Source organism: Mobula hypostoma, chromosome 1 (assembly GCF_963921235.1).
Source record: "Mobula hypostoma chromosome 1, sMobHyp1.1, whole genome shotgun sequence".
NCBI classification, from domain to species: Eukaryota; Metazoa; Chordata; class Chondrichthyes; order Myliobatiformes; family Myliobatidae; genus Mobula; species Mobula hypostoma.
In genome coordinates, this window is record NC_086097.1 from 139534102 (window position 1) to 139560864 (window position 26763).

Genomic DNA, 26763 nt, shown 5'->3' on the forward strand with positions numbered 1-26763 from the left:
GTTATTTTTAAAAAGTCCAACTTTCCAAAAATATTAGTGTTTAAACTGTTAAGCAATGATATTAAAAGGGAATATTTTCAAGGCAAAGGTGTTGCATTAGATTACAATTTTCAAAAGTAACCAGTAGGAATTGGTAAAACAATACAGCCATTTGTCAAACTTTTGAACAAAGTAACTACTAAACAAAATAAACCTGCTGCTCAACACAACACTCCCCTGTACTTGTGTGTTGGCAATTTCCTTGCCCATCCATTTAACTGTGATATTCTTTCTATTCCAAACATACGGCTTGTCTGCAGCACCAAGATCTGTGGTTGGTCACATCCCCTCCCCCAATAACATCTCAGGCTCTCTTTCAATTAAGGTTTCCATCCATTATTAATGCATACATTTTATCATTCCCACTGGAAAACAAGTACAGGATCTTTTCTCATTTGAAGGCAGGAACAAACTGGGCTACAAGCCATGTGAGGTTCTTCCAAGAGATCTGAGAATAATCTGCAAATTCAAATTAAGCAATTGCAAACCAAATGACTATCAAAGCTGGAGCAATTTACTTTAGTTGAAATGCAACTACTTGGATAGATTTTGCCAAATTTATTTTCAGTTTTAAACATTATCTGGTTCCGTTTCAACCTTGTATGTACGGATTCTTTCCCTTTTCTATCTGTTCATAGCTCAGCACATTTACCAGCCTTCTCCCTTCCATATGGTTTGCTACTAAAAATGTCATTGTTGCAGCTGCTCCTTTGGCTTCCCTCCTGTCACTGTCACAAGGAGCAAGTATCTTGGAACATGAATCCTTTATAGACACAGCATGCTTCCAATGGAATTTATGTTTGAGCTGATTTTAAAGCTAATAATAAAATATTGCAACTTTAAGACCTTCATGTGGATGGGAAAAATGAGTTGCATATTTATTATACTATGAGATTAAATATTCTGATTGTTTCTCTGAAATATAGAATCTTATAAAAGCTACTGCATTTTACAAGATCCTATAACCAGGTGTAATTTAAAACTATTGGCTTGTGAGCAAACTGCTGCACCTTAAGAATTAATGAACCCACAAAGGCTAATAATTACCAATTGAAAACAAAACATCCCCCATCAAAATCAATGCAAAGCTTTGTATTCCATCAAGTATCCCCTTTATTTGAGGCTATGCTTCCTCTATATTATCTCTTGGCCAGCTGTTGCACACTTCAACTTGGAATAGGCAGAAAGTACCCCACAGTTAATGATATCCTACCTTTATCTTTTTTACCAACTTATTTTCTTCTTCATCATCAGTTTCTGGGAATTCATAGATCTTTATTTTGTGTTCTTGGATTTCTTTCATCACCTGCAAAACAGTAGTTAATGGAATATAACCCAAAAGCTCTAAATTTAGGTCTGTACCAGAAAGTTGATTGGCTAATTCACACTGCTAGATAAAGCCTGATAATTGAATGGCATTCTGTCAAAATGGGTCACCCACTCCACGCAGTTGATTGCATTCAATACAGTTTGTTAATTCTCTGAATGCTTGCTTTGCTACATTTCTTCAAAGATACACTGTTTAACTGGAAATTTCAGTGCCAAACTGTTCCAAGCTAAAATGGAAAGACTTTGTCCCAGACAAATCCACAAGAGGATCTGACCACTGAAACACATTACCAGAATCTAAGTTTTGTTTCTTTGACTAGGTCAATAACAGATGCTCAGATTTTATTTCTAGGGAAGATTTTGCTGAATTCAGAAACTTGCTTAATACAGAAGGTTAACAGATGGTCATTACAGATGCAAACTTGTTATTTGATGTGACCGTAACACCAAAGAATACTGGAGCAACGTGGAAGGGTTAGGGTGCCACGGCAGCACAGTAGTTAGCGTGACACTATTACAGTTTGAGTATCCGAGTTTGTAGTTCAATTCCAGCACCGCCTGTAAGAAATGTGTACGTTTTCCCCATTACCGCATAGGTATCGTCCAGGTATTCCAGTTTCCTCCCGCACTCCAAAGACTTATTGGTTAGTAGGTTAATTAGTTGGTCATTGTAAATTGTCAGTGATTAGGATAGGATTACATAAATAGGTTGTTGGGTGGCATGGCTCACTGGGCCAGAAGGGCCTGTTCCACACGATCTCCAAATAAATAAATAAAATGACAAATTATTCAATTTTATAGCACAAAAGACAGCCATCTTGTCCTGGACAGAATGAAGCACATTTGTGCTCTAGCTTACTAGATTTAAGTTACTTACACACCCACACACACACAATGGTTTTGCCATGAGAAGTAGGGCAAGTCTCAGCAGGCAAAGCAACTACTACAGCAGTAAGACACACACTGTGCAGATTGTCATTTTACTTTTAAAAAAAATCCATTTCTTCCAATATACCTGCAGTATGAAATTCACTGAATACCATCTGAGCCTGTCTGCTTACCTGTCTCTTGAACTGTTGGCATTCTTCTGGAGTGAGGGTGTCGGCTTTGGCAATGAGTGGAATGATGTTAACTTTCTCGTGTAGGCGCTTCATGAATTCAATATCCAAAGGCTTTAATCTGCAGAAATATTACACCAAAATTAGTCAACTGTGAATACAAAACAGAGAATATTCAAGGCTGAAATAGATTGATGCATGGACTCCAAAGGAATCACGAACTTAGGGTAGAGAAGGAAAATCAAGTTGAGGACACAGATTGGATCATTGATGATCTTATACACTAGTTGGGCTATTGACATTCCATTCCTGCAGGTCAATAACAATCCATTAATTATCAAGGCAGATCAAAACTCCCATCAAACACTGAAGTCCAGTGGCAAAAAGATCATGGCTGATCTTTCATCCAAAGGCCTCTTCCTTCTATTGACTCCATGTCCCCTGATTCTTTGTCCTGGACTGTGTGAAGGTTCTTTCAAGTTCAAGTCGAATTTGCAATCATCAAAGGCAAGCGCAGAATATTGCATCATGTGCCTGACCTATGCCTTGTAGACTGGGCAAAGGCTTTGGAAATTCAAATAATCATAATAAAAAGCCTTGACATTCAACTTTAAATAGAAAATAAACATTTATTTTTAAATTTACTCATCTGCATTGTTTAAACTGCTGTACATGTCTAACTGTTCCTCATCTGAAGCAGTTAAGACTCAACTGCCATGTTAGTCTGGAAACATATAGAGCCAAACTGGGCAAGAACTGCAGATTTCAACCCCCTTCAAGACACTGATTTTAGGCCTATCGCATGCAGTGTTACAGAAGTGTCTTTTTGTAAATTGCAGATTTTATTCCTTGAATTTAACCCCCTCAGCTGTCATGGTGGGATTTGAACTCGTTATTTTATCAATAGTCCAGAACTGCAGTTGCTAATTAATCTAGCTGGCCTGAGCTATTTTATCAAGTCAGGTTACTTTTTATTGTCATTTCAACCATAACTGATGGTATGGAACATAGTAAAAATAAGACAACACTTTTCAGGACCATGGTGCTACATGAAACAATACAAAAACTACACTGAACATGTAAGAAAAACCACAAAAACTACACTTGACTACAGACCTATCCAGGACTGCATAAAGTGCACAAAACAGTGCAGGCACTACAATAAATAATAATAAATAATAAACAAAACAGTAGGCACAGTAGAGGGCAGTAGGTTGGTGTCAAGCCAGGCTCTGGGTATTGAGGAATCTGATGGCTTGGGGGAAGAAACTGTTACATGGTCTGGTCGTGAGAGCCCGAATGCTTCGGTGCCTTTTTCCCAGATGTCAGGAGGGAGAAGAGTTTATATGAGGGGTGCGTGGGGTCGTTCATAATGCTGTTTGCTTTGCGGATGCAGCGTGTGGTGTAAATGTCTGTGATGGCGGGAAGAGAGACCCCGATGATCTTCTCAGCTGACCTCACTATCCGCTGCAGGGTCTTGCGATCCGAGATGGTGCAATTTCTGAACCGGGCTGTGATGTAGCTGCTCAGGATGCTCTCAATACAACCTCTGTAGAATGTAGTGAGGATGGGGGGGTGGGAGATGAACTTTCCTCAGCTTTTGCAGAAAGTAGAGACGCTGCTGAGTTTTCTTTGCTATGGAGCTGGTGTTAAGGGACCAGGTGAGATTCTCCGCCAGGTGAACACCAAGAAATTTGGTGCTCTTAACGATCTCTGCAGAGGAGTCATCGATGTTCAGCAGAGAGTGGTCACTCCGTGTCCTCCTGAAGTCAACAACCATCTCTTTTGTTTTGTTTACATTCAGAGACAGGTCGTTGGCTCTGCACCAGTCCGTTAACCGCTGCACCGCCTCTCTGCATGCTGACTCATCATTCTTGCTGATGCGACCCACCACGGTGGTGCCATCGGCCAACTTGAAAATGTGGTTCGTGCTGTGTGTTGCAGCAGAGTCGTGTATTGAATTGAAAAAGAAGCCACAGTGCAATAGGTCATTTAACAACCACTGCAACATGAATCTGTGAGCTCAGCACATTTGGAAAGGGAAGCATCACCTGAACCATGTCCTATAATCTTCATTTATCAATGATACCAAACCAGTGACCCAGTAGGAATTTAGCAGCCAAACTGAGGAAAATTTGAAGCCAAAGTTAAAACCAATCTCAAGCAGTCGATTGTCAGCAATATTGTGCAGAACAGCTATTTAAAGATAAAATACAGGACATTCATCCACAAGAATTTGAAACTGTTCCCAGCTACACCAATTTAAAGTATTTTTAAAGAACTCTTTTAAAAATATGATCTGGCAGAATAGTAATTCAGTTCAAAGAATGGCTGAACTTGCAGAAAACTTGTTAATCTGTTTTCTTAAAATGTTATACAAGAAGTTATTAAGCTAAGTGCACAGCTTCGGAGGTGGTCAGGGGATGACTCAATTTCTGCTTAAAAGGAATCAGTTATTTCCACAGGTCATTTTCATACATGGGTTCTGGTTGGAAGGGTGTAACCAAAGTAATGTAACAATCTCCGTCAATGACTTAGATGAGGGAATGAAATGAGATGTACTCACATTCATTGATGATACCAAGTGGCAGTGTGGGGTGAGAGGTGTTTGTACAGAGACTTCAGTGGGGGTAGAATGCACAGCAGATATTATCCACATTGGTATTTTTAGATGTTGAGAGATTAAAAGGTTCAGGTGTTGAAGACTGAATGTTAATGCACAGGTTCAGCCATTAGAAAGTTTAATAGTATATTGTGAAGGCTGACCACATTGATCAACTTGCCATCTCAGGAATCGAAGAGGAAAAGGTTAAACAAATTAGGCCTGTAATTTCTGGAATTTGGTAGAATGAGCAACAAGTTCATTGAAACATCACGAGGCTTGCCAAGATGGAGCACAGCTAATATTCCCCCGCTTAGAGAGTTTGGAATTAATGTCTTTGGAATTCAAGGCCGTGGAGGTTCAATTGCTGAGTATATTTAAGAAAACATACAAAACTGTATACACAAGATATTGGATTGGATGGCTCTAGTTACAAGGAAAGATTGGATAGGCTCAGATATTGAAGTAATGTTAAGGGTTCACTATGGATTTGTGAAATAATCCCGGCATGAAGCAGCAAATGCAAAAAAGTGATTAACAAGTGTTATGATAGAATTGCTTGAATATATGGAATAAATCAAATATTGCCAGGCCTCTTCTTCAATTGAATGAAGGCTTAATGGGGCAGTTATAGGTACACAAAACTTCTTTATTTTGTAAATGAAGACTTATGAGTTCCTGGCATGCCAGATTATACAAATAGAACAAGAAAATTGAGCTACAACATAATGACAGGCAGAAATAGCTCTGTTAGAGGACGGACAGAATGATGTACCTAAAAGTTGAAGAATTTGAGATTAATTCCAGAAGGCTGCAAGATGCCCAGTTGAAAGATGATGCACTGTTCCTCTAGCTTGAATTACGCTTCAATGTAATAGTGCAGGACACAGTGACAGATGGATAGGAAGTGAATTAAAGTTGAGCAAGAAGAAAACTGCTGGAAGAGTTCAGTGGGTGAAGCAGTAACTGTGTGCATGTGTGCACATGCGTGTGTGTTGGTGGGGGGGGGGGGAGAGAGAGAGAGAAGAATGGTAAATGCTTTGGGTTGTGACCCTACATCATTAGTGACAGGAAAGTGGAAATTCAGGATCACCCCTTTGGACTGAGTGCAGATGCTCCACATTATGATCATTCAAGCTGCATTTGTTTTACCCAATGTAGGGGAGGCCACATCATGACCTGGGAAGAGTGTTTGGTTCCTGAATTGTGCGAAGGGAAGTGGAAAGACAGATGTTTCACCTCCTGTAACTGCACAGAATTTTCTTTTCTTTCCTGAACATCTTTCTGTTGTTTGAGAGAAGGTGGCAGATATGATAGACACATAGGTTACAATACTCTTTAGTGAGGATGAGAATCATCACAGACTGAGTTGTGAGGCTTCTTTATTAAATGCTGAACTTTAAATTATTTTAATCCCTTTTTAAAGGGTTTAATATTAACTGATTTGTCAGTGAGACCAAACAGCATTGTAAAACCAGCAGAAAAAGAATGAATTCAACAGATTAACTATTCAGCTCTTGGAAATTATTGCAACTGTACAAAATATTTTACCAACCCATGACCTGAAGGAGCAATAAAGTATAAACAACAGTGGACTCTGCTGTCTGGCATTTGGCGTCGATTCACACGGGATTCAGCATTAAGGTAATCTTCAAACTTGCTGTCTATGTGATCAATGACAGGTTGCCAGCTGAAAATCAAACATTGGAAAAGTGATCAATTAATCATGGTCCCAGCATGGAATTTGCAATAATTATGGAATTTGTGATAATAGATAAACACAAAATGAGAAAGAATCAACAAATAGTGTTACTTTTTATTTTTGTTACAAAATACTGTGGGGCATTGGATATAATATGACTGTAGATTTGGTTGGCAGTTACAGCAGAGACTCTCAAACTCTCCAGTCTGAGGACACCTGAACAGATATTTCAGGTTGCAGTGCTACCTCAATCTTCATCTGTGAGACATTTTCTGACATGCCACAACAGCCATGGCCATTGCTCATCACCTTGACTACCACTTTTCTCCAAAGAACTCTAAACCCTCAAATCCCACACTTTCCCTGATACCCCCACTTTCTAAATTCTTTCCTACCATACAAATCTAATATTGATCCCAGTTGTAGAATAACAGGGTTGATCCATTTGTTATCACTGATAGAATGAATTAACAACAGAAAAACACCAGTACAGATGCATACAACAGGAATTCTGCAGATGCTGGAAATTCAAGCAACACACATCAAAGTTGCTGGTGAACGCAGCAGGCCAGGCAGCATCTGTAGGAAGAGATGCAGTCGACATTTCAGGCCGAGACCCTTTGTCAGGACAGATGCATCTCTACTTATAATAAGGGATTTAATAGGAAAAGGTGTTGTGCATTATGGAAAACTGTGATATTGACTGTTTTCCAGCAACTCAATCTTTCTATAATGTGTGGTTCCCTATACATCCATTTTCTTCTAATTTTTTCTGGCAAAATTAACCAAAATATTATTTCTTTAAAGCGTTTCTCAGAGATTCTTGTGTGACCTTCAGTTTGTTTGCCTGTTCTACTTTTCACCCTGTAAACTTTGGAAATTAGGATTTTGGATCACAATCTTAAACTACGATGGCCTTGTTCATCCAAACCCATACAGTTTCTTCCCTCAAATTTCTGGCTCAGTTTTGTAATTATTACAAACTGAACAACCATCTGGTGTATGTTTTCAGCAGCCTTGACCTTGAGCTCTGAAATTCCAAGCTCCCCAAACCTCTCTTTCTCTATCGCTCTTTCCTTCTTAAAGATGCACCTTCTAATATCTCACTTCACATTTAGTGAAATTTAAACTAGCACTCACTGTCCAACAATGCAAAAGAGTTAATAGTAATGCCAGAATTGATGAGTGTTGTAACTACAGAGGTTCTTCAGTGTTATACGAGTGCTCATGAGAAGTCTTACTCAAGAAATGGAATTGACAGATACAGGAATTATGATCAAGGTAATCTGAGATCTTCTTTGTAGTCAGTGGTAGGGAGCTACTTTCTGTTCTATTTCATTGAAAATATTATCTTCAACTTCAAGAATCTAAATCTCTTCACCATATCTACAAGAAGTCTAAATCTCTTCACCATATCTACAACAAGCATGCACATATATGTGGGGCCTTGACTTCAAGGTACTGATAAGGATTTGACGTTGAGCATCATTTCATACAAACTTTGGGTTTATGAATGCACTCTGTTCATGCTGGTCATAAGCAGTTGCCAGGAACACGAATACCCCTACAGAAGTACTTTATTATTTGTGAAATATTCCATATAAATATAAAACCATGTAAAAACTTGGAAACAGTCAGTCAAGAAGTCTTGCATTTGAAAAAAAAATGTTTTGCTATATTTTCACAGATGCTGCTTGAACTGCTTGCTTCCAGCATTTTCAGTACCTATAGTTTTGTGTGTGTGTGTGTGTGTGTGTGTGTGTGTGTGTGTGTATGTGTATGTATATATACACACACACACACACATACATACACACACACACATATATAAATAAATAAAATAAAATAAACGTACAATTTGGAAAACTTACCAGTTGCTGTTGTCCACAGCATCTCCAAATCCAGGAGTATCGACTATTGTGAGTAGTAGTTGAACACCACCTTCTTTAATGAATACTTTTGACTGTTCCACCTGTTTAAAAATAAAACAGAAAAATGTAAAATTCTACAAAACACTTCAATTGCTCAAAGGGATCCTGGTTAAGTCACTGATGTCTGCTTAAATAAATTTAGGATTGCATTCATTCCTAATACAGAATAATTAGAATTTTTATGAAAACTAGCTCAAGATATCCAAATTTAACTATGTCATAATTTGAAGACATTGATGAGAAACTCATATTCTTTCAATGTGCTCAGGTATCTCATGGAAACCCAATTAGCCTCAAATGCAACAAAAATTTTGAAGATTTAATCCCAATGAATATCTTCCTTACTCAACAATCAAGCTGATCATATAGGACACAAGATCAGAATAAGGTCTGCAGGTAGTGATCCACAGTAGAAAATGTTTAATCACAACCTTCGCTGAAATTTGCCACCCTGTAATTCAAAAGTAGATCATTCTCACTTTCCCCTCTTCTCCTTACATATTATCCAGTGTTCTGCTTCTACAAACAACAGGCCTCTCTGGGACAAATCTCCTTCATGTCCTTAGAAGAACCACTATCCAAGACAATGGAAATTACACTGGGTTTAAATTGAATATCTAGATATAATAGTAATCAGAGAGAAAACTGAAGGTTGTTTAACTATCTAGTAAAACAACAATTTCAGACGCTTTTTCTGAAATACAACACATGCTCAAAAGTGCTCAAAGCTGAATTTGACTCCTTTAGGCTAAAGACATTGTCATGAGAAATTCCACTTGGGACTAAGATGAGTAGCTTCTAACAAATACAAACATCTTTCTTTGACTGACTCCAGCCGATGGAGTGGGTTCCTTGACACCCAACCACCCCCACTCTTCCGAATTGGCTCTAAATGGATCATCCTGGGCTACTGGCTGCGAGGTTCCCAAATTTCTTTTAGTGTGTTGTTTGGCAAGGCAATAATGCAATAGCTCATTGGGTCTACTTAAAATATTTATTCTCATAAATATGAGAATACTCAGGCAGCTTTCCATTTTGTCAGATACATGGCACTGTTGTAGCTGCACTACAGCTTAACTTGGCAGTAGAGTACCAGTCTACTTGTGACTGGCTAAAAGCTGCCAGAATCTTTGCTGGGTCAGCGCACTGGCCATTTCCTGAATAAAATAAGTTAGCTGGGGAGTGGTATAAGTGATGATGAAAAGTTCAAGACAGCAAGTCATGAAACTCCACTTGACATCTTTGTCTGAAGATGGTTGTGAATATTTGATATGGTGGTAGCACAGCAGCTGAATTACAGAATTAACTGTATTGTCATAAAAGCCTATTGGGTTCACTCATGTCCTTTAGAGAATAAAATCTGCTCTTCTTACTCTGACTTTGAACAGACTCCAGCTGGCCTCACACACCTGATATAGTTCAGTAAACCAGATGAACAACAGCAAATTGGAATGGGCAACAAACACACCTTGTTAGCAACATCCAGATTCCCAAGAAATGAATAAACATGCTACTGACATCAGTTTGCAATTGATGCATTTTCTTTCTTTCATAAACATTCAAGATACAGACAATGGAGAATCGTGGTGAGTTTTCCTTTTGTGGAGACAGCCAAGTAAGTGATTTGAGAAAACAGAACTTGGGATCCTCTCAGTCAGTGATTACAAAACTCATGTGCAAAGGGATAATAAATTTTAGATGTTATTATTCCAAATATGTATATTGAATGGCTTAAATGACAATTATAGAAGCAGCTGATGGATACAAGTCAGAGTTCAAATACATAAAGACAACATGCCGCATGTGTTTGCAACTTAGGTAAACAGTGATCTTTTAGACCTTAAAACTCGATGTTTCATTCCAGGCTGTAAACCTGGTTCAGACAATCAAATAACCCTAGTTCATTCAGGGAAATTCTTTGCTAATAGTAGGTCTGCCTACTCAGTTCCTTTAAGTGTTGTTGAGAACATAGGTAAACAAGTTTTTGGTCACTAGAAGCTACAGAATTCTTTCACCCTGTGTTGATACACTCCACTCAACACAGACTAGGATGTATTTATTATTCTGGTTAATTGGGCCACATCGGGACCAGAACATTTTGGCCCAATTAAGCAGCTGCCCCAAGCAGCTGAAGTTTCATGGAAATAGTTAAAAGTATTTAAAAAAAGGCCAAACTACATAAATTCATAGTGTTCTAACATTAGAACACTGAGTACCTCTACAGTACTATAAAACTGTATTGGTTCCTAATAGTTATCTGGCTATTTTCTCAATTAGTTTTTGTTCCTTAATAATTGTCCCCAATAAGCAGCTGCCCCGATTAACCGATGGTCCAGTTAACCACAATCTACTGTATAAAAAACCAAAAGGTATTTAATAATCTATTCGTATATTAGTTCAACTAATTTATCAAATGAGTTACAATTATTGGTTCAAATGATTTTTGAAACAAATACAATTTGGAAGTAAGCAGTTAGGTCTTCACTTCCATCCTTCTCCAGGTTCACAGATTACACGATTTTTCTCATTCACTGCCACCTGAGTTCAATTGCATCAAAATGGAGTATGTTTGTCAGTAATCTGGTGGTAACTGCTCAAAAAAATACATAGAACAGTACAGGCCCCTAAGCCCACAATGTTGCGCTGACCTTTTAACCTACTCTAAGATCAACCTAACCCTTCTCTCCTACACAGCCCTCCAATTTTCTATTAACCATACACCCCTAATATATCTGCCTCTACCACCACACCTGGCAGGGTGATCTTCGCATTCACCACTGTGTAGAAAACTTGCCTCTGACATGTCCCCTATATTTTCCTCCAATCATCTTAAAAGTATGCCCCCTGATATAACAATATATTTTGAATATATGAATAATATGAGGGGTGATTGATAAGTTTGTGGCCTACGGTAGGAGTCAATTTTAGAAAACCTAGCATATTTATTTTTCAATTTAGTCCCCTCCTACATTTACACACTTAATCCAGCGGTCGTGGAGCATACGGATCTTGGACCTCCAGAAAGTGTCTATAGCAGGGGTGATTGATAAGTTCGTGGCCTAAGGTAGAAGGAGATGAGTTATACAGCTCTCGTTATATACACATGCAGTTCAACTCTTTAAGTGATTATGCAGAAAGTTTGAGGTTAATAACCCACCTCCTTCTACCTTAGGCCACAAACTTATCAATCACCCCTGATGAGTTATTAACTTCCAACTTTCTGCATAATCACTCAAAGAGTTGAACTGCATGTGCATGTAACAGAAGCTGCATAACTCATCTCCTTAGGCCACAAATTTATCAATCACCCCAAGTCAAGTCAGTCAATATCTGACTTGTAATGAACTGTGTTCCTGAATTAAAACAGGCAGAATAAAACCAGGATTCAACTCCAATGCACTTGTACACTACGCCTGACATCCTCAGATCCTCCATTTCAAAACTTTGATCTTAAAGATGAGACTTTGTGTGAGCACCATCTTCATAAAGCTGCAACTACTCAACAAACAGGGCCATGTTTTTGCAATTGATAGAGAGCTCATTACCGAGCCATCATCCAAAATTATTAGTGCAGGTATATGGTCATTGCGTTATTCTGAGAGAAAAGTCCAAAGCAAAAATTGTAGAAGTAATGAAAATTTAACTAGCAAATTCTGTTCTTTAAAAGTTGCAGCAGAACTTTTCATATGAAGACTAAATGAAATTCCTGGTAGAGTTTTGTTGCAATTTCAACTTTCTTTTTAAAAAAAAAGATAGACAAATTGTGATCTTCTGTAGTTGTTTCAACTGCTTAAGACTCTGCAACTGAAATTTCCATCCTTCCCTCAATTTAGATGAGCCTTCCTGTTACCACAGCTGGAACTAATAAAGAGTTGAAATACAAATAACGCTTGCCAATCCTCTCACACAATGTGTGACTTACCATAAGGATAAAGATATAACCAGTAGAGCAAGGCACTAAGAAGCAATGTGACTTGTATTGCAAAACCAAACAGTCGATACATCATTTACATGGAGATCTAGAAAACACAGCCATTCAAAGCAAGACCTCCAAATCCAACTGAGCTTAGTTGTCACATCAAACTGATGATAAAATCAATCTGAAGCAGGAACAGAATCAGGAACAAAAATGCTTCAAAGTTGCAAAAATATAGTTGTTAAATAGCAGTTTGTCCCAGAAACTATATAGCTTTCATACTCTGGCAACCAGAAATATGCCACTTAATAAAAGAGGAACCACACTTTGAAATGTTTTTTTATAAACTGTCATTTAACCAACGGATTTCAAATAGCAACTCAAAATGCTAGAGGAATTCATCAGATCAGACAGCATCAATGAAGGGAAAAGGACACTTGACTTTTCAGATTGAAACCATTCACCACGACTGTAGAGAGAGGGGGCAGGTCAGTATATTAAGGGGTTAGAGCAAGAGCTGGCAGAACTCGACTTTCCTATTTGTCACTTTAGCTACAGTTATTGTATCTAATTACCCTCATCAGGGAGAGAGATGATACAGCTTGCTACCCATTATCTGATATGAAAGAATGAATGTAATTCCATACCTACATAATTTTACCGTAGTGATGAAAGAGCAAGGAACATGGCACAACATGGCCAGCTGAAAGCAACAGTGCTGAGCAACGAGTGAATCATGGAACTTCCATAATTTTCATTTCTTGTGTATTTTTTTTAACATCCTGAAGTTGCTTATTCAGGAGGAACAAAATATACAGCATTGAAACAATAGCACATATTCAACAATTTTACCAGTAATCTTGTTTTCACAGATTATTGACAAGCAAATTTCCATAAATATAGTTACTGACCAAAACCAATCACATAATTAAAAAAATTAAGTGTGGACCATATAACATACACCCTCTTCCACATAATATTCAGTGGTTACATAATTTGGACGAACTCCCTTTCAGAATCAACAGACTAGACAACTAACCTTAAAATGGTCTTAACTGCTGCTTCAAACAAGAAATAATCAAAATGCTAACCTGTCAGAAAATTAGGATTATAACAGATTGGTCATTTTGGTTGAATTCTGGCTCTAACTGTTGGATTCATAGAGAAAGATGAAAGCTGCAAATGAGTGTGTGTAATCTACAAATAAATCTTCGGTACCGTAATCAATGGCTGCATTCAGCAGCACACAACAGGGAAGTCTCCAAATCAAGAGCTCAAAGATTTGCATCACAGATTCCATGATTCCACATTCCTTTATTTACTGAATTCAAAGGTTGGTTCTACACAGAGCTGATTATATTTCACCCTCCTCACACCAGGATGAACAATTACCTAAATCTATAAAGTATACTCAACATATGATTCAATTCATGGCTCTTGATTTGATATTTCCCTATCCTTCCTACCCAGTCTTCAACAACACATTGCTCTACTGATGTAATCCCCAGACTGGCTGTTTGATTCATAACATAAATCAGAAAACATTTTCCACAGCATTGCAGTTTGATTTAAAGTTAAAAGTGCCCAAAGGGAAGGACTTCTACAAATTTCTCACTCCTTCCCATTGGTCAATTTATAAACGATTATCTTCTAACATTGCTTGAGTTAGACTCAACCCCTCCCCTCCCCCATCAATTTTCACAGAGGAAATTAGAGAAAGCCTACATTTATCAAGAAAGGTTTCTAAACCTCACATGCATTAGGGCCACCATACATGGGAAAAGTACAAAATGGAAAAAAAAACAACTGGAAACAATCCAGAGAATGTTCGTATAAACAACAGATTCACATAACAATCTCTGACCATATTCCATCATCTGGTTTTCACATCATTCCCATGAGAATTCTGGAAACCAGAATCCAATTCTTGGCATTCCAAGCTTACACTTCAAATCACAGCATTCCCCACTATCATTTTACTTTATTAAACTGACAAATTTATATCCCTTCAGAATGCTTCCACTGAAAAAACATACGTACATATTTGAGATATTTTTAGCTAGTCAATGATAATCAAAGAAAATAGTTAGTTTAGGTCAAAGATGTTAATGGCTTAGGCTGTGGGAAATAAGATCCCTTTTTAAAAGAAAAATAGTTGACATTCATGTCACTGAACCAAGGACTGCAAACAAAGTACTATCTTAGTGTTTCCAGATGCCATTATGTGCAACTCTGCATTTGCATCATGTTAAACCCAGTTGTTCAGACAATATATTGAAGGCAAAATCATGTCACTTTCTCTACAAGGGTTAATGAAAGGACCCGAACAACTGATGGGCATCAGGTCTTCATAAAACCAATTGAAATACTGAATACACACACATACATTACAACACTCGGCAAGTTATAAAAGAAATCTACAGATCAGGAAATGGCTAATCAAAATTTTGTTACATTTATCCAAATACTGGATATTCCTCATGGCTCAGATAAGCAACTAGGTCAAAGTAACAAAGTGGCTCATTACTAAAAGTGCATGGGAAACTTGAAGCTTAAAATCAAAGTGCTTTACTACTGCAGAAATTTGGGCTGGTATCAACAATCATCACAGAATTTCCACTGGGGAATTAGTAGCTGTTAAATAACAATTATCCTCACAGTTACATTATTAAAGATAAAGTAATCTTTATTTGCTCCCTCTGTTGAAATTTACTGTTCTGTAGAGTCAAGTACAACAATGTTCTGCCTGACTGCTTTATTCCCCACCGCCCCCCAGTTCAGTCCCTTCCTATCTTCACACTTCACACACCGTGGATCTTTTAAATGATTTCAAGTTCCCTGGCCCCTATCATCTTATCTTCACTATGGATGTCCAGCCCCCACCAGGAAGGCCTCAAAGCTCTGTTTCTTTCTGGACATCAGACCCAACCAGTTCCCTCCATCACCACTCTCCTCCGTTTAGCTGAACTTGTCCTCACTCTTAATAATTTCTCCTTTGGCTCCTCCCACTTCCTTCAAACAAAAGATGTAGTCATGAACCACATCAAAGTTGCTGGTGAACACAGCAGGCCAGGCAGCATCTCCAGGAAGAGGTATAGTTGACGTTTCAGGCCGAGGGTCTTGGCCCAAAACGTCGACTGTACCTCTTCCTAGAGATGCTGCCTGGTCTGCTGCATTCACCAGCAACTTTGATGTGTGTTGCTTGAATTTCCAGCATCTGCAGAATTCCTCATGTTTATGTAGTCATGAACACTTGCATTGGTCCCAGCTATGCCTACGTTTTTGTCGGCAACATGAAACAGTCGATGTTCCAAGTCCCAATTTTCCTACGCTACATCGATGACTACATTGGTGCTGCTTCCTACACCCATGTGGAGCTCGTCGACTTCATCCATTTTACCCCCAACTTCCACCCTGGTCCATTAAGTTTACCTGGTCCATTTCCGACACCTCCCTCCCCTTTCTCAATCTGTCTCTATCTCTGGAGACAACTCATCTAATGATGTCTATTATAAACCTACGACTCTCACAGCTACTTAGACTATACCTCTACCCACCCTGTTACTTGTAAAGGCACCATCCCCTTCTCTCAATTCCTCCGTCTCCACTGCACCTGCTCTCAGGGTGAGGCTTTGCATTCCAGAATGAAAGAGATATCCTCCTTTTTCAAAGAAAGGGACTTTCCTTCCTCCACCAATGCTGCCCTCAACCTCAATTTGTCTATTTCACACACGTCTGCTCTCACCCCATCCTCCTGCCGCCCTACCAGGGATAGGGCTCCTCTTGTCCTCACCTACCAGTCTCCACATCCAGCACATAATTCTCCAGAACTTCCACCATCTCCAACAGGACCCCACCACCAAGCACATCATTCCATCCCCTCCCACTTTCTGTTTTCCGCAGGGATCGCTCCCTACGCGACTCCCTTGTCCATTCATCTGCCCCCTCTGATATCCCTCCTGGCACTTATCTTTGCAAGCAAAATAAGTGCTACACCTGCCCCTACACCTCCTCCCTCACTACCATTCAGGGCCCCAAACAGTTCTTCCAGGTGAGACGACACTTCACCTGAGAATCTGTTGAGGTTATATACTGTGTCCGGTGCTCCCAGTGTCGCCTCATGTATATCGGTGAGACCTGCTGTAGATTGTGAGACAGCTTCACCGAGCACCTACGATCCTTCCACTATAAAAAGCGGGATCTCCCAGTGACCACCCATTTTAATTCCACTTCCTATTCCCATTCCAATATGTCAATCCATGGCCTCCTCTACCGTCACGACGAGGGCACATTCAGTTTGGAAGAACATGTTATATTCTGTCTGGGTAGCCTCCAATCTGATGGCACAAACATTGATTTCTCAAACTTTGGGTAATGCACCCACCTTCACCAATCCCCACCCCCTTTTCCCTCTTTCACTTTATCTCCTTGCCTGCCCATCACCTCCCTCAGGTGCTCCACCCTCTTTTCTTTCTTCATGGCCTTCTATCCTCTCCTACTAGATGCCCCCTTCTCCAGTCCTGTATCTCTTTCACCAATCAACTTCCCAGCTCTTCATTTCACCTCTCCTCCTCCCAGTTTCACCTATCACCTTGTGTTTCTCTCTCCCCTACCCCCACCTTCTGAATCTACTCCCTATCTGTTTTTCTCGTCCTGCTGAAAGGTCTTGGCCTGAAACATCGATTGTACTCTTTTCTGCAGATACAGCCTGGTCTGCTGAGTTCCTCCAGCATTTTATGTGAGTTGCTTGGATTTCCAGCATCTGCAGATTTTCTCTTGTTAGTATTCTACATGGACAATGAAGCAACCATGGTTGAAAATGGAAATCAAAGACAGCATAAAAACAACAGAGCATACAACATAGGCATGATAGACAAAGGAAAGTCAGCGGATGATGCTTACTTGGATTTTCAGAAGGCCTCTGACAAGGATTTGCACATGAGGCTGCGAAACAAAATAAAAGCCCACAGTATTACAGGAAAATAGTAACATCGACAGAAGATTGGCTGACAGTCAGGAGACAAAGATGGAAATACAGAGGGCCTATTCTGGCTGCTTCCAGTGACTAGTGGTGTCTCACAGTTGTCAGTATTGTGACCACTTCTTTTCATGTTCTATGCCAATGATTTGGATGATGAAACTGATGGCTTTGTGGCCAAGTTTGCAAAAAACACACAGAAAGGTAGCAGGGCAGGCAGTGTTGAGGAAGCAGGGAGTCTTCAGAAGAACTTAGATAGACTGGGAGAATGGGCAGAGTGGCAGATGGAATACAGTTGAGGAGAGTGTATGGTCATGTACTTTGGTACAAGAATAAAGGCATAGACAATTTTCTAAATGGGGAGAAAATTCAGAAACCAGAGCTGCAAAGGTACTTGGGAGTCCTTGTGCAGGATTGCTGAAAGATTAACTTGTGCGTTAATTCGGTGGTACGGAAGGCAAATGCAAATGTTGGCATTCATTTCAAGAGGACTCGAATGCAAAAGCAAGTAACGTTAAGGCTTTAAAAGGCATTTGTCAGACTGCAATTGGAGTATTGTGAGCAGATTTGAACCTCTCCTCTGAAAAAGAATGTGGTGGCATTGGAGAAGGTCCAGAGGAGACTCACGAGAATGATCCTGGGAATAAAAGGGTTAACATATGAGAAGCATTTGATGGCTCTGGACCGGCACTTGCTAGAGTTCAGAAAAATGAGGGGGAAACTCATTGAAACTTATCAAACATTGAAAGGCCTAAATAGAGTGGACATGGAGAGGACGTTTCCTATATTGTGGGAGTCTAGGACCAAAGGACACAGCCTCAAGAATAGAAGGGCATTCCTTCAGAATTCAGATGAGGAGAAATTTACTTGGCTAGAGGGTGGTGAATATGATTGCTACAGACAGTTGTGGAGGCCAAGTCATCGGGTATATTTAAAGCAGAGCTTCTTGATTAGTAAGAGTGTCAAAAGTTACAGGGTGAAAGCAGAAAGATTGGATTGAGAGGGACAATAAGTCAGTCAGCATGGAATGGCACAAGTTTGATAGGCCAAATGGCCTGATTATGCTCCTTTGTCTTTTGGCCTTCTGGCATAAATTTTTCTCAATACTCTGAAAACACCAAAAGCCTGCTGCATCCTTTGCCAGTTTTCTCTACTATCCACGACATCAATCTTTGTATCCTCATCTCTTAAATGTTAACTGAAGTGGTGTGGATATCTCTTAAACATTTAACTGAAGTGTTAGCAATAAGCAATAGTATAGGGTATGGATGCAAATCTTGTGCCGCAAAGACTGATCAAACAACTACTCTGGAAACTCAATATAAAACTGACAAAGTACATGGCAAGTTATTCCATTCTCAAAGTGATAGGTGGTTGAACAGTGAAAATATAATGCCAGGTCATCACGGCAATTAATTAAACTTGTCCTAGTTACAGCCACAACTTCAGTTCAACTAGTCTGGGTTGCTTAGGCTGTGGGAGTCAGTCTGGGGTCAGCATTTATTGTCTGTCCCTAATTGTTATCAAGGTAGCAGTGCAGTAATTCACCTTCTTCAATCACTGCAGGCCTGAGATGAAAGTGCTCCCACAATGCAAATGGGAAAAGATTGAGGTTTTGAACCAACTGAATATTATGGAATTAGAATAAATTTCTATATTAGAATGGTGTGCAACTTCAAGAAGCCTTACACTTTGGGTCAGTGTTGATGGTGAGGAAATTGCCAATGGTGGTGACAAGGAGAAATTGCTCAGCACTCATTGGCTTGTTTATCAGAGAGACTGTGAAAAGAGAACAACTCGTGTAAGGGTACCATTTAATGATTCAGATCAACCATGACCTTGTTAAATGGTGGAGCAGGCAATAGGGGCTGAGTGGCCTGCTCTTGCAGCTAATTCATATGTTGATTCTGTATTTATGTTCGCACAAAGCAGATGAGGAAAAACCATTGAACAGCCTCCAAGGAGTTTTAACTATCACGCAGATTTTCCTCAGTGTATAACAACAATCCCTCCAGGTTTTCTTCACTGTAGGCTACTGAGCTTAGATTGAGGCCCCTAAGTCTATTTAGATGTTTAAACTGAATAGTGTCACCATCACTGTTCCCATTTATCTCTTGCATCTGCATTTTGATTAAGGATTAATTTCATGCATATAGAGCCTATAAAGTATTCACCACCCACCCCCCACCCCGCCCCTGCCTTTTTCAGGTTTTATTGTTTTACAACATTGAATCACGGTGGATTTAATTTGGCTTTTTTGACACTAATCAACAAAGAAACATTCCTTTGTGTCAAAGTGAAATCAGATCTCTACAAAGTGGCCATTTTCAAAAACTCTCTACAAATCTCTTCATCAACCGTGGGATTGAGATTAAGAGCTGAGAGGTAATGTTGCAGATACATAGCACCCTGTTCTGACCCCACTTGGAGAACTGTGTGCAGTTCTGGTCGCCTCACTACAGGAAGGACGTGGAAACCATAGAAAGGGTGCAGTGGAGATTTACAAGGATGTTGCCTGGATTGGGGAGCATGCCTTATGAGTATAGGTTGAGTGAACTTGGCCTTTTCTCCTTGGAGTGACGGAGGATGAGAGGTGACCTGATAGAGGTGTACAAGATGATGAGAGGCATTGATCATGTGGATAGTCAGAGGCTTTATCCCAGGGCTGAAATGGCTAGCACGAGAGGCCATAGTTTTAAAGGTGCTTGGAAGTAGGTACAGAGGAGATGTCAGGGGTAAGTTTTCTTTTCTACGCGGGGGGGGGGGGGTGCTGCCAGTGTTGGCAGTGGAGGCAGAAACGATAGACTCTTAAGAGACTCCTGGATAGGTACATGGAGCTTAGAAAAATAGAGGGCTATAGGGAAGCCAAGGTAATTTTTTAAGGTAAGGACATGTTCGGCACAGCTTTGTGGGCCAAAGGGCCTGTATTATGCTGTAGGTTTTCTATGTTCTAAAGTAATCTAAATTAATTACAAATATAAAACACAAAATAATTGATTAGATAAGTATTTCACACCCTTCAAGTCAGTATTTAGTAGGTGCACCTTTGGCAGCAACTACAGCCTTGAGTCTGTGTAGATAGGTCTCTATCAGCTTTGCACATCTGAACACTACAACTTTCCCCCATTCTTCTTTACAAAACTGCTCAAACTCTTGTCAGATTGTATGGACATCTTGAGTGAACAACTTTTTCAAGCCCAGCCACAAATTCTCAATTGGATTTAAGTCTGAACTCTGAATTGGCCACTCCAGGACATTAACTTTGTTTGTTTTAAGCCATTCCTATATGCTTTGGCTTTATGCTTGGGGTCACTGTCTCGCTGGAAAATAAGTCTTCTCCTAAGTCGCAGTTCTCTGCGGACTGCATCAGGTCCTCCAGGATTTCCCTGCATTATGCTGCATTCATTTTACCCTCTACCTTCACAAACCTTCTTGTGCCTACTGCAGTGAAGCATCCGCACAGCATGATGCACCCACCATCATACACCATGGTAGGGATGATGTGTTTTTGATTATATGCAGTGTTTGGCTTATGTCAAGCACAGCGTTTAGTCTGATGGCCAAAAAGCTCAAATTTGGTTTCATCAGACCATGGAACCTTCTTCCTGCTGACTTCAGAATCTTCCACATAACTTCTGGCAAAATTTAGCCGAGATTTCATGCGAGTTTTTTTTCCCTCCAGTGGCTTTCTCTTTGCCACTCTCCCATAAGCTGCGACTGGGACAACAGCAGTTAGATGCGCAGTCTCTCCCGGCTCAGCCACTGAAGCTTGTAACTCCTCCAGAGTTGTCATAGGTCTATTGGTGGCTTCCCTCACTAGTCCCATTTTTGCAGTCACTCAGTTTTTGAGGACTGCCTGCTCGAGGCAGATTTACAGCTGTGCCATATTCTTTCCATTTCTTGATGATTGACAACTGTACTCCAAGGGATATTCAGTGACTTGAAAATTTTATTGAATCCATCTCCTGACTTCTGCTTTTCAATAACCTTTTTGGGGAGTTGCTTGGAGTGTTCTTTCTCCTTCATGGTGTAGTTTTTGCCAGTATACTGATTCACCAGCAGTTGGAACTTCCAGATACCGGTGTATCTTTACTACAATAAATTGAAACACCTCGACTGCGCACAGGTCTCCATTTAACTAATTATGTGACTTCCAAAACCAATTGGTTGCACCAGTCATGATTTGGTCTGTCATATTAAAGTAGGGGGAGAATACTTATGCAATCAATTAATTTGTGTTTTCTATTTGTAATTAATTTAGATCACTTTCTTGAGATCAGTTTTCACTTTGACATGAAAGAGTATTTTTCTGTTGATCAGTGTCACAAAAGCCAGATTAAATCTACTGTGATTCAATGTTGTAAAACAATAAAACATGAAAACTTCCAGGGTGGGGAGAGAAGTGGAATACTTTTTATAGGCACTGTAAGTAATTGAAGAGAAAATTGTATCATTTGCCAAGCTTTGGATACCATCTGTCTTTTCTATAAATTCGTCCTGCTGAAATGGACTTCCCTGTAGAAATAGTCCTATTGTTGCAGTCATGTGTTTCACTTATACAAATAAAATGGGGTATAAAAGCTGCACTGCTTTAATGTTTGTTTTTCAGTCAGTTTTCTGATTTTTGGATAGATAAGGAGTACTTGCCACAAAAGTTCAGTTATTAAACATGACTTGAAGAACCTAAATGAAGCTGAGAAGATGCAAAACAATTTTCAATTAACAGATGTAATATTACTTTATTAATCACTTCCTGCTTCTTCAATATGCAGGAACTATACAGGGTATCTGATTCTTTATCTATAACTGACACTAGAAATTTATTGCCCACATACAGTGAAAGGGAAGGACAAGCAATATTTTAGACCGCCAGCAATTCACTGTAACTGATGTTAGCATAACAATGGCAAATTTGGGTGGGGCATAGCACAGATTTATTGTCTCCATGGTGCAGCTAGACTCAAACAGCTTGTTCTATGGTATGTATAAAATCACAACTAAGCCTTCTTTTGAAAGATGATCCAACAAATGTTTTGATCTTTTCATGTGCGGTGTAGAGTAGAATTTGTTAATTTCAAATCATACAAAAACCCTACAAATTACATACAACTTGATATAATGCCAACTTCATCTGTATAAATAGGATGGGATTTAAATTTCTCAAAAAATATTTCAGTGCAAATAGACATCAATAACACCATGAAAGCTTTGGGCCCATTGTACTCCCTGAGCATCTAAAGACAGCACGGAAGACAGTCCCTCATTCGACTTTATAATTAAGAATGCCAACATCCCAGGTCAAAGAGTTAGGAATTCTGGGGTCAAAAACTCAACTGGAATGACAAATCCAAATAGATATCTAAACAAACTTCTAAAAAACTACCAACTATAAATTGTTTGACTCATAGTTAAGCTGTACGACTCCAGAAACTGCGAACTATTATTCAGCCAATGCACTCAGCTACAAATATACAAGCCAATGGAAGGAGCCCATTGGAGCACTTATACATTTATCTGCAGTGCAAGTTGAAAAATGCCTGGTAAAGTGAGAGCATTTGAGAACAGGATAGGAGAAAGGCACTTCCAATTGGCTCAGCAAGCTCCCTGATTCAAAAGCCACAGTCAACTGGAACACTGGACTCCACCTAATTCATTCAATTTCAAATGCACTTGATGCCCTGCAGAGCTTAAGTTTGCTCCTGGTTCTCCAATCCAGACACTCATAGTCTGATAGATTTATTTTTCTTTAAGAAAGGGGATTAATGAGGAGAATGCAGTGGATATTGTCAATGTGGATCTTGACAAGATCCTTCATGGGTGGATATTCTGAAAAGTAAAGCCTGATTTATACTTCCGCGTTAACTGGACGCCGTAAGCTACACGTGGCCTACACATGCTGTGAGCATTTATATTTGTGCATTGGTGTGTCTGCGTCACTCTGCAATTCGCGCACGTCACGCATGCGTACTCACCCGCCCGCGCAAGGCTTCGTGGCCATGGTAGTCTTTCTCGGGGTAAACAAGATGTGAGCATCTTTTTTCATAAAAGCGAAATGTGTCCTCCATAATTTTGGAGGTCTGTAAAGCTTTATGGAAAGCATTGCAGCCAGAGTTCCTTCCCTGCCCTTCAGTCGCCCAATGGGAAGATATTGCAGCGTAGGATGAAATGCGATGCTACCAAGCAGACCAACCACAGTTCTTACGGTCTGCGTTGCCACAACGCACGATTACATTTTGGGAGAGGTGCGCGTCGCAGCAGTGCAGGTTCTGGCGTAGGGATCTGCGTCGGCTTTGCGGCGACGCGTTGACGCAGACGTATAAATCAGGCTTAAGATCACACAGGATCCGAGGAGAGTTAATTAAGTGGATACACAAGAGACACTCGAGACAGCAGGCATTGGAATCTGGAGCGACCAAGATGTTGGAGGAAGTCAGTGGGTCGGGCAACACTCATGGAGGAGTTTGGGGTTGAGAATCTTCATCTGCCTTATGATACAGGTGAGGTAGGTAGCATGAAAAGGTGAAGAGAAAAAGTGGAGCAAGATCTGGCAAGTGACAGGTGGATCCAGCTGAAGAGGGGTGACAGGCAGATGGAGATAAAGGTGGCATGGAGGTGGCAAAGAGCTGTAGATAATGAAATCTGATAGGAGATGAAGATGGAGAATGGAATGGGGAGGGCAGATGGAAACAACAGTGAGAGGGGAGTCAGCAGAAGTAATGGGTCATGGGCAGTAGTGGGTGGGGAGGAGAAAGAAACAGATTGATGGGAGCTAGGGTTGGTGTAGGAGGAACTCAGTACATCAGGAGATTACCTGAAATTAGAAAAATCTTTCAGTACCTCACTCTGCTTGGGAAGTCTATAATCTTACAGAATGAATACTGAATTCAGGGAAGGGAACAGAAGGAGTCCAAATTGCAACTACAGACACAGGGAACAGATTGTGATAGGACCACGACAGCTTTCTTGTGTTGATTATACATAGTCCTCCCTTTAAAACAACTTGAGTTCTACTGTCAGACCACTTATGCCTTACATGAATTTTCCTTCTTCCATTAAACAATGAAAGCTACCTGTGAAGAAAATACTGGCCCTTTTCACCCATTCTATCCCCTGTCTACAGACTTAGATAAACTGAACTGTTTCAACCTCGGTGCTCCAAATTGATCCAAAACATTCTGGTATCTTACCCCGGACAACGATCTGCCTGCCCGTCATCTCCATTTGCTTATAAATACAAATGCATTCAAAAGCACTATTTTGCAAATCTCATCAGAATTACTCACCGTCTTGGCCTCCTATTAATATACCTACAACTTCTCTAAATGACCACAATACCTTTGGACTTTCAATTGCTCAGACCTCATCATATTGTAACATATCACTTTCACACCAATACTGAGAACCATCAACAACTACAAAGACACCAAGCTCAGTAGCTACCTGTGTAAACAAATTCTCAAAATTTTAAGATAATTCCTCTAGCTCTGAGGCTTTTGTTTTAGTCTCAAGAGGACTGAATATCAAACTTCGTTGTTTTCAAAAAATGGAATATTCCCTAATCTAAAGGCATGTGATGCTCAGTCTTGTTCACATTCAACTTGTTCTTAAAAATAGTTGATGCCAGTGAGAATTTTGAATGATTATGGTGGGAGGGAGAAAAAATTCCATGTCATCTGATCTTGGAACATATCAAAATGAACACTTCTATAGTCATTCAAACAGTATAGCAAAATGCATCATGATGGTTTGTGGAAACTATTCGAAAGAGTGTTATGCAGTACTTCTGAACAACGGCTGCATTTTCTTTTACAAAAGATTGCTCAACTCAGCAAGAATTTTGAAGATTAGCAATGACTTCCTGCAGTATTTCTCATGAACAAAAATAAAATAACTAATATAAATGTGACATTTCAAGTAGCTTACTTGCAGAATGTTTATTACCTATCCCCAAGTTCGGTAGGTCACCATTTTAAAATTATTAGGCTTCCTTAAATGTTGTTGGATTGAGAGTTCTAGGATTGTGAGCAAGTAATCATCGTAGAGTCAGGAGTGTTTGTGAAATCCAGACAACATTAAAGTCCATTCATTCCTTTGCTCCCTTTCTCCTCGAAGGCTCTGACAGTATCAATTTCTTAGCAAGTAACTTTAGTCAAGTCCTTATCAGGCACACACTACAGCCTCAGGTGAAAGGAGTGATCTCGAAGGTGCTGAACAGGTTGGCATCAAGAAATATTTCCCTGAATACTGTTGAGTTTGTAACATTATTACAGCTTCGGACACACATCAAATATTCAAATCACACGGATAAAACCAAACTGAATACTTGCCGATGGATGTTACATTTTAACACATCAATCTGTGCTGTTAATACATTTTGTAAATAACAGTCAACATTCTTGGAGGCAGCATTCTTCCCTCGCAATCTGCCAATGAAGAGCTCTGATGAACAATCAACATGAACTTATCTCCACAGATGCTGCCTGATCCACTGTTTATCATCCATTGTAAGACCTGTTTGCTTTCTCCAGTAAGTACACAAATTTTCTTTAAGTGTGGCATCCAAAAATGTGAAGAATGAAGCAATACTCAAGTGGGGGCCTCCCACTCCAGGACAAGTGACATCTTATATGTCCTCCTTTTCAGGAAAGTGTCCCCCTCCTCATCACCCACCTGCTATGGTTGATTGGGTCCTTGCACTCACCATATTCATTTCCCATACCCTTTGCTCTCATCCTGCCTTCCCACAGACAGAAAAAGGATAGAGACCCCTTACTTTTCACCCCATCAGCCTATGCACCCAGTATCTCATTCTTTGACACTTCCGCCTACCACAACATTATCCCACCACCAATCATATTTTCCCCCTTACCACCCATTTCTGTTTTCTGCAGGAACTTTTCACTCCATGACTCCCTGGTTTGCTCATTTTCCCCACCCATTTCACCAACTCACACCCCCTCCCTACTCCTGCCTCCACTCGCGGCACTTGTCCCTCCAACTGTAGATGTAACATCTGCCCCTACACCATCTCACTGACCTCCACCCAGGCACCTAAACAGCCCTTCAAGTGAGGCAGAGATCTGCATACATCTCCTCCAACTTTGTCTATTGCATTTGGTAATCTCTGCACTGGTGAGACCAAGCAGAGACAAGGAGACTTCTTTGCTGAGTATATGCACTTTGTCCATCACAGCTCCTTGTTGCAAGT

At 39.9% G+C, this 26763-nt stretch overlaps 1 protein-coding gene across 1 annotated transcript in view; it reads right to left on the reverse strand.

Annotated features, from left to right (window-relative positions):
• LOC134350951 (septin-7) overlaps positions 1 to 26763 on the reverse strand; it is a 124555-nt gene that overhangs the window by 47416 nt on the left and 50376 nt on the right. Inside the window, exons 3-6 of the mRNA XM_063056827.1 lie at positions 8602 to 8702; positions 6584 to 6718; positions 2430 to 2547; positions 1253 to 1345 (exon numbers count right to left, since the gene is read on the reverse strand). Coding sequence (XP_062912897.1) covers positions 1253 to 1345; positions 2430 to 2547; positions 6584 to 6718; positions 8602 to 8702 — 447 coding nt within the window. The remainder of the gene's footprint in view (positions 1 to 1252; positions 1346 to 2429; positions 2548 to 6583; positions 6719 to 8601; positions 8703 to 26763) is intronic.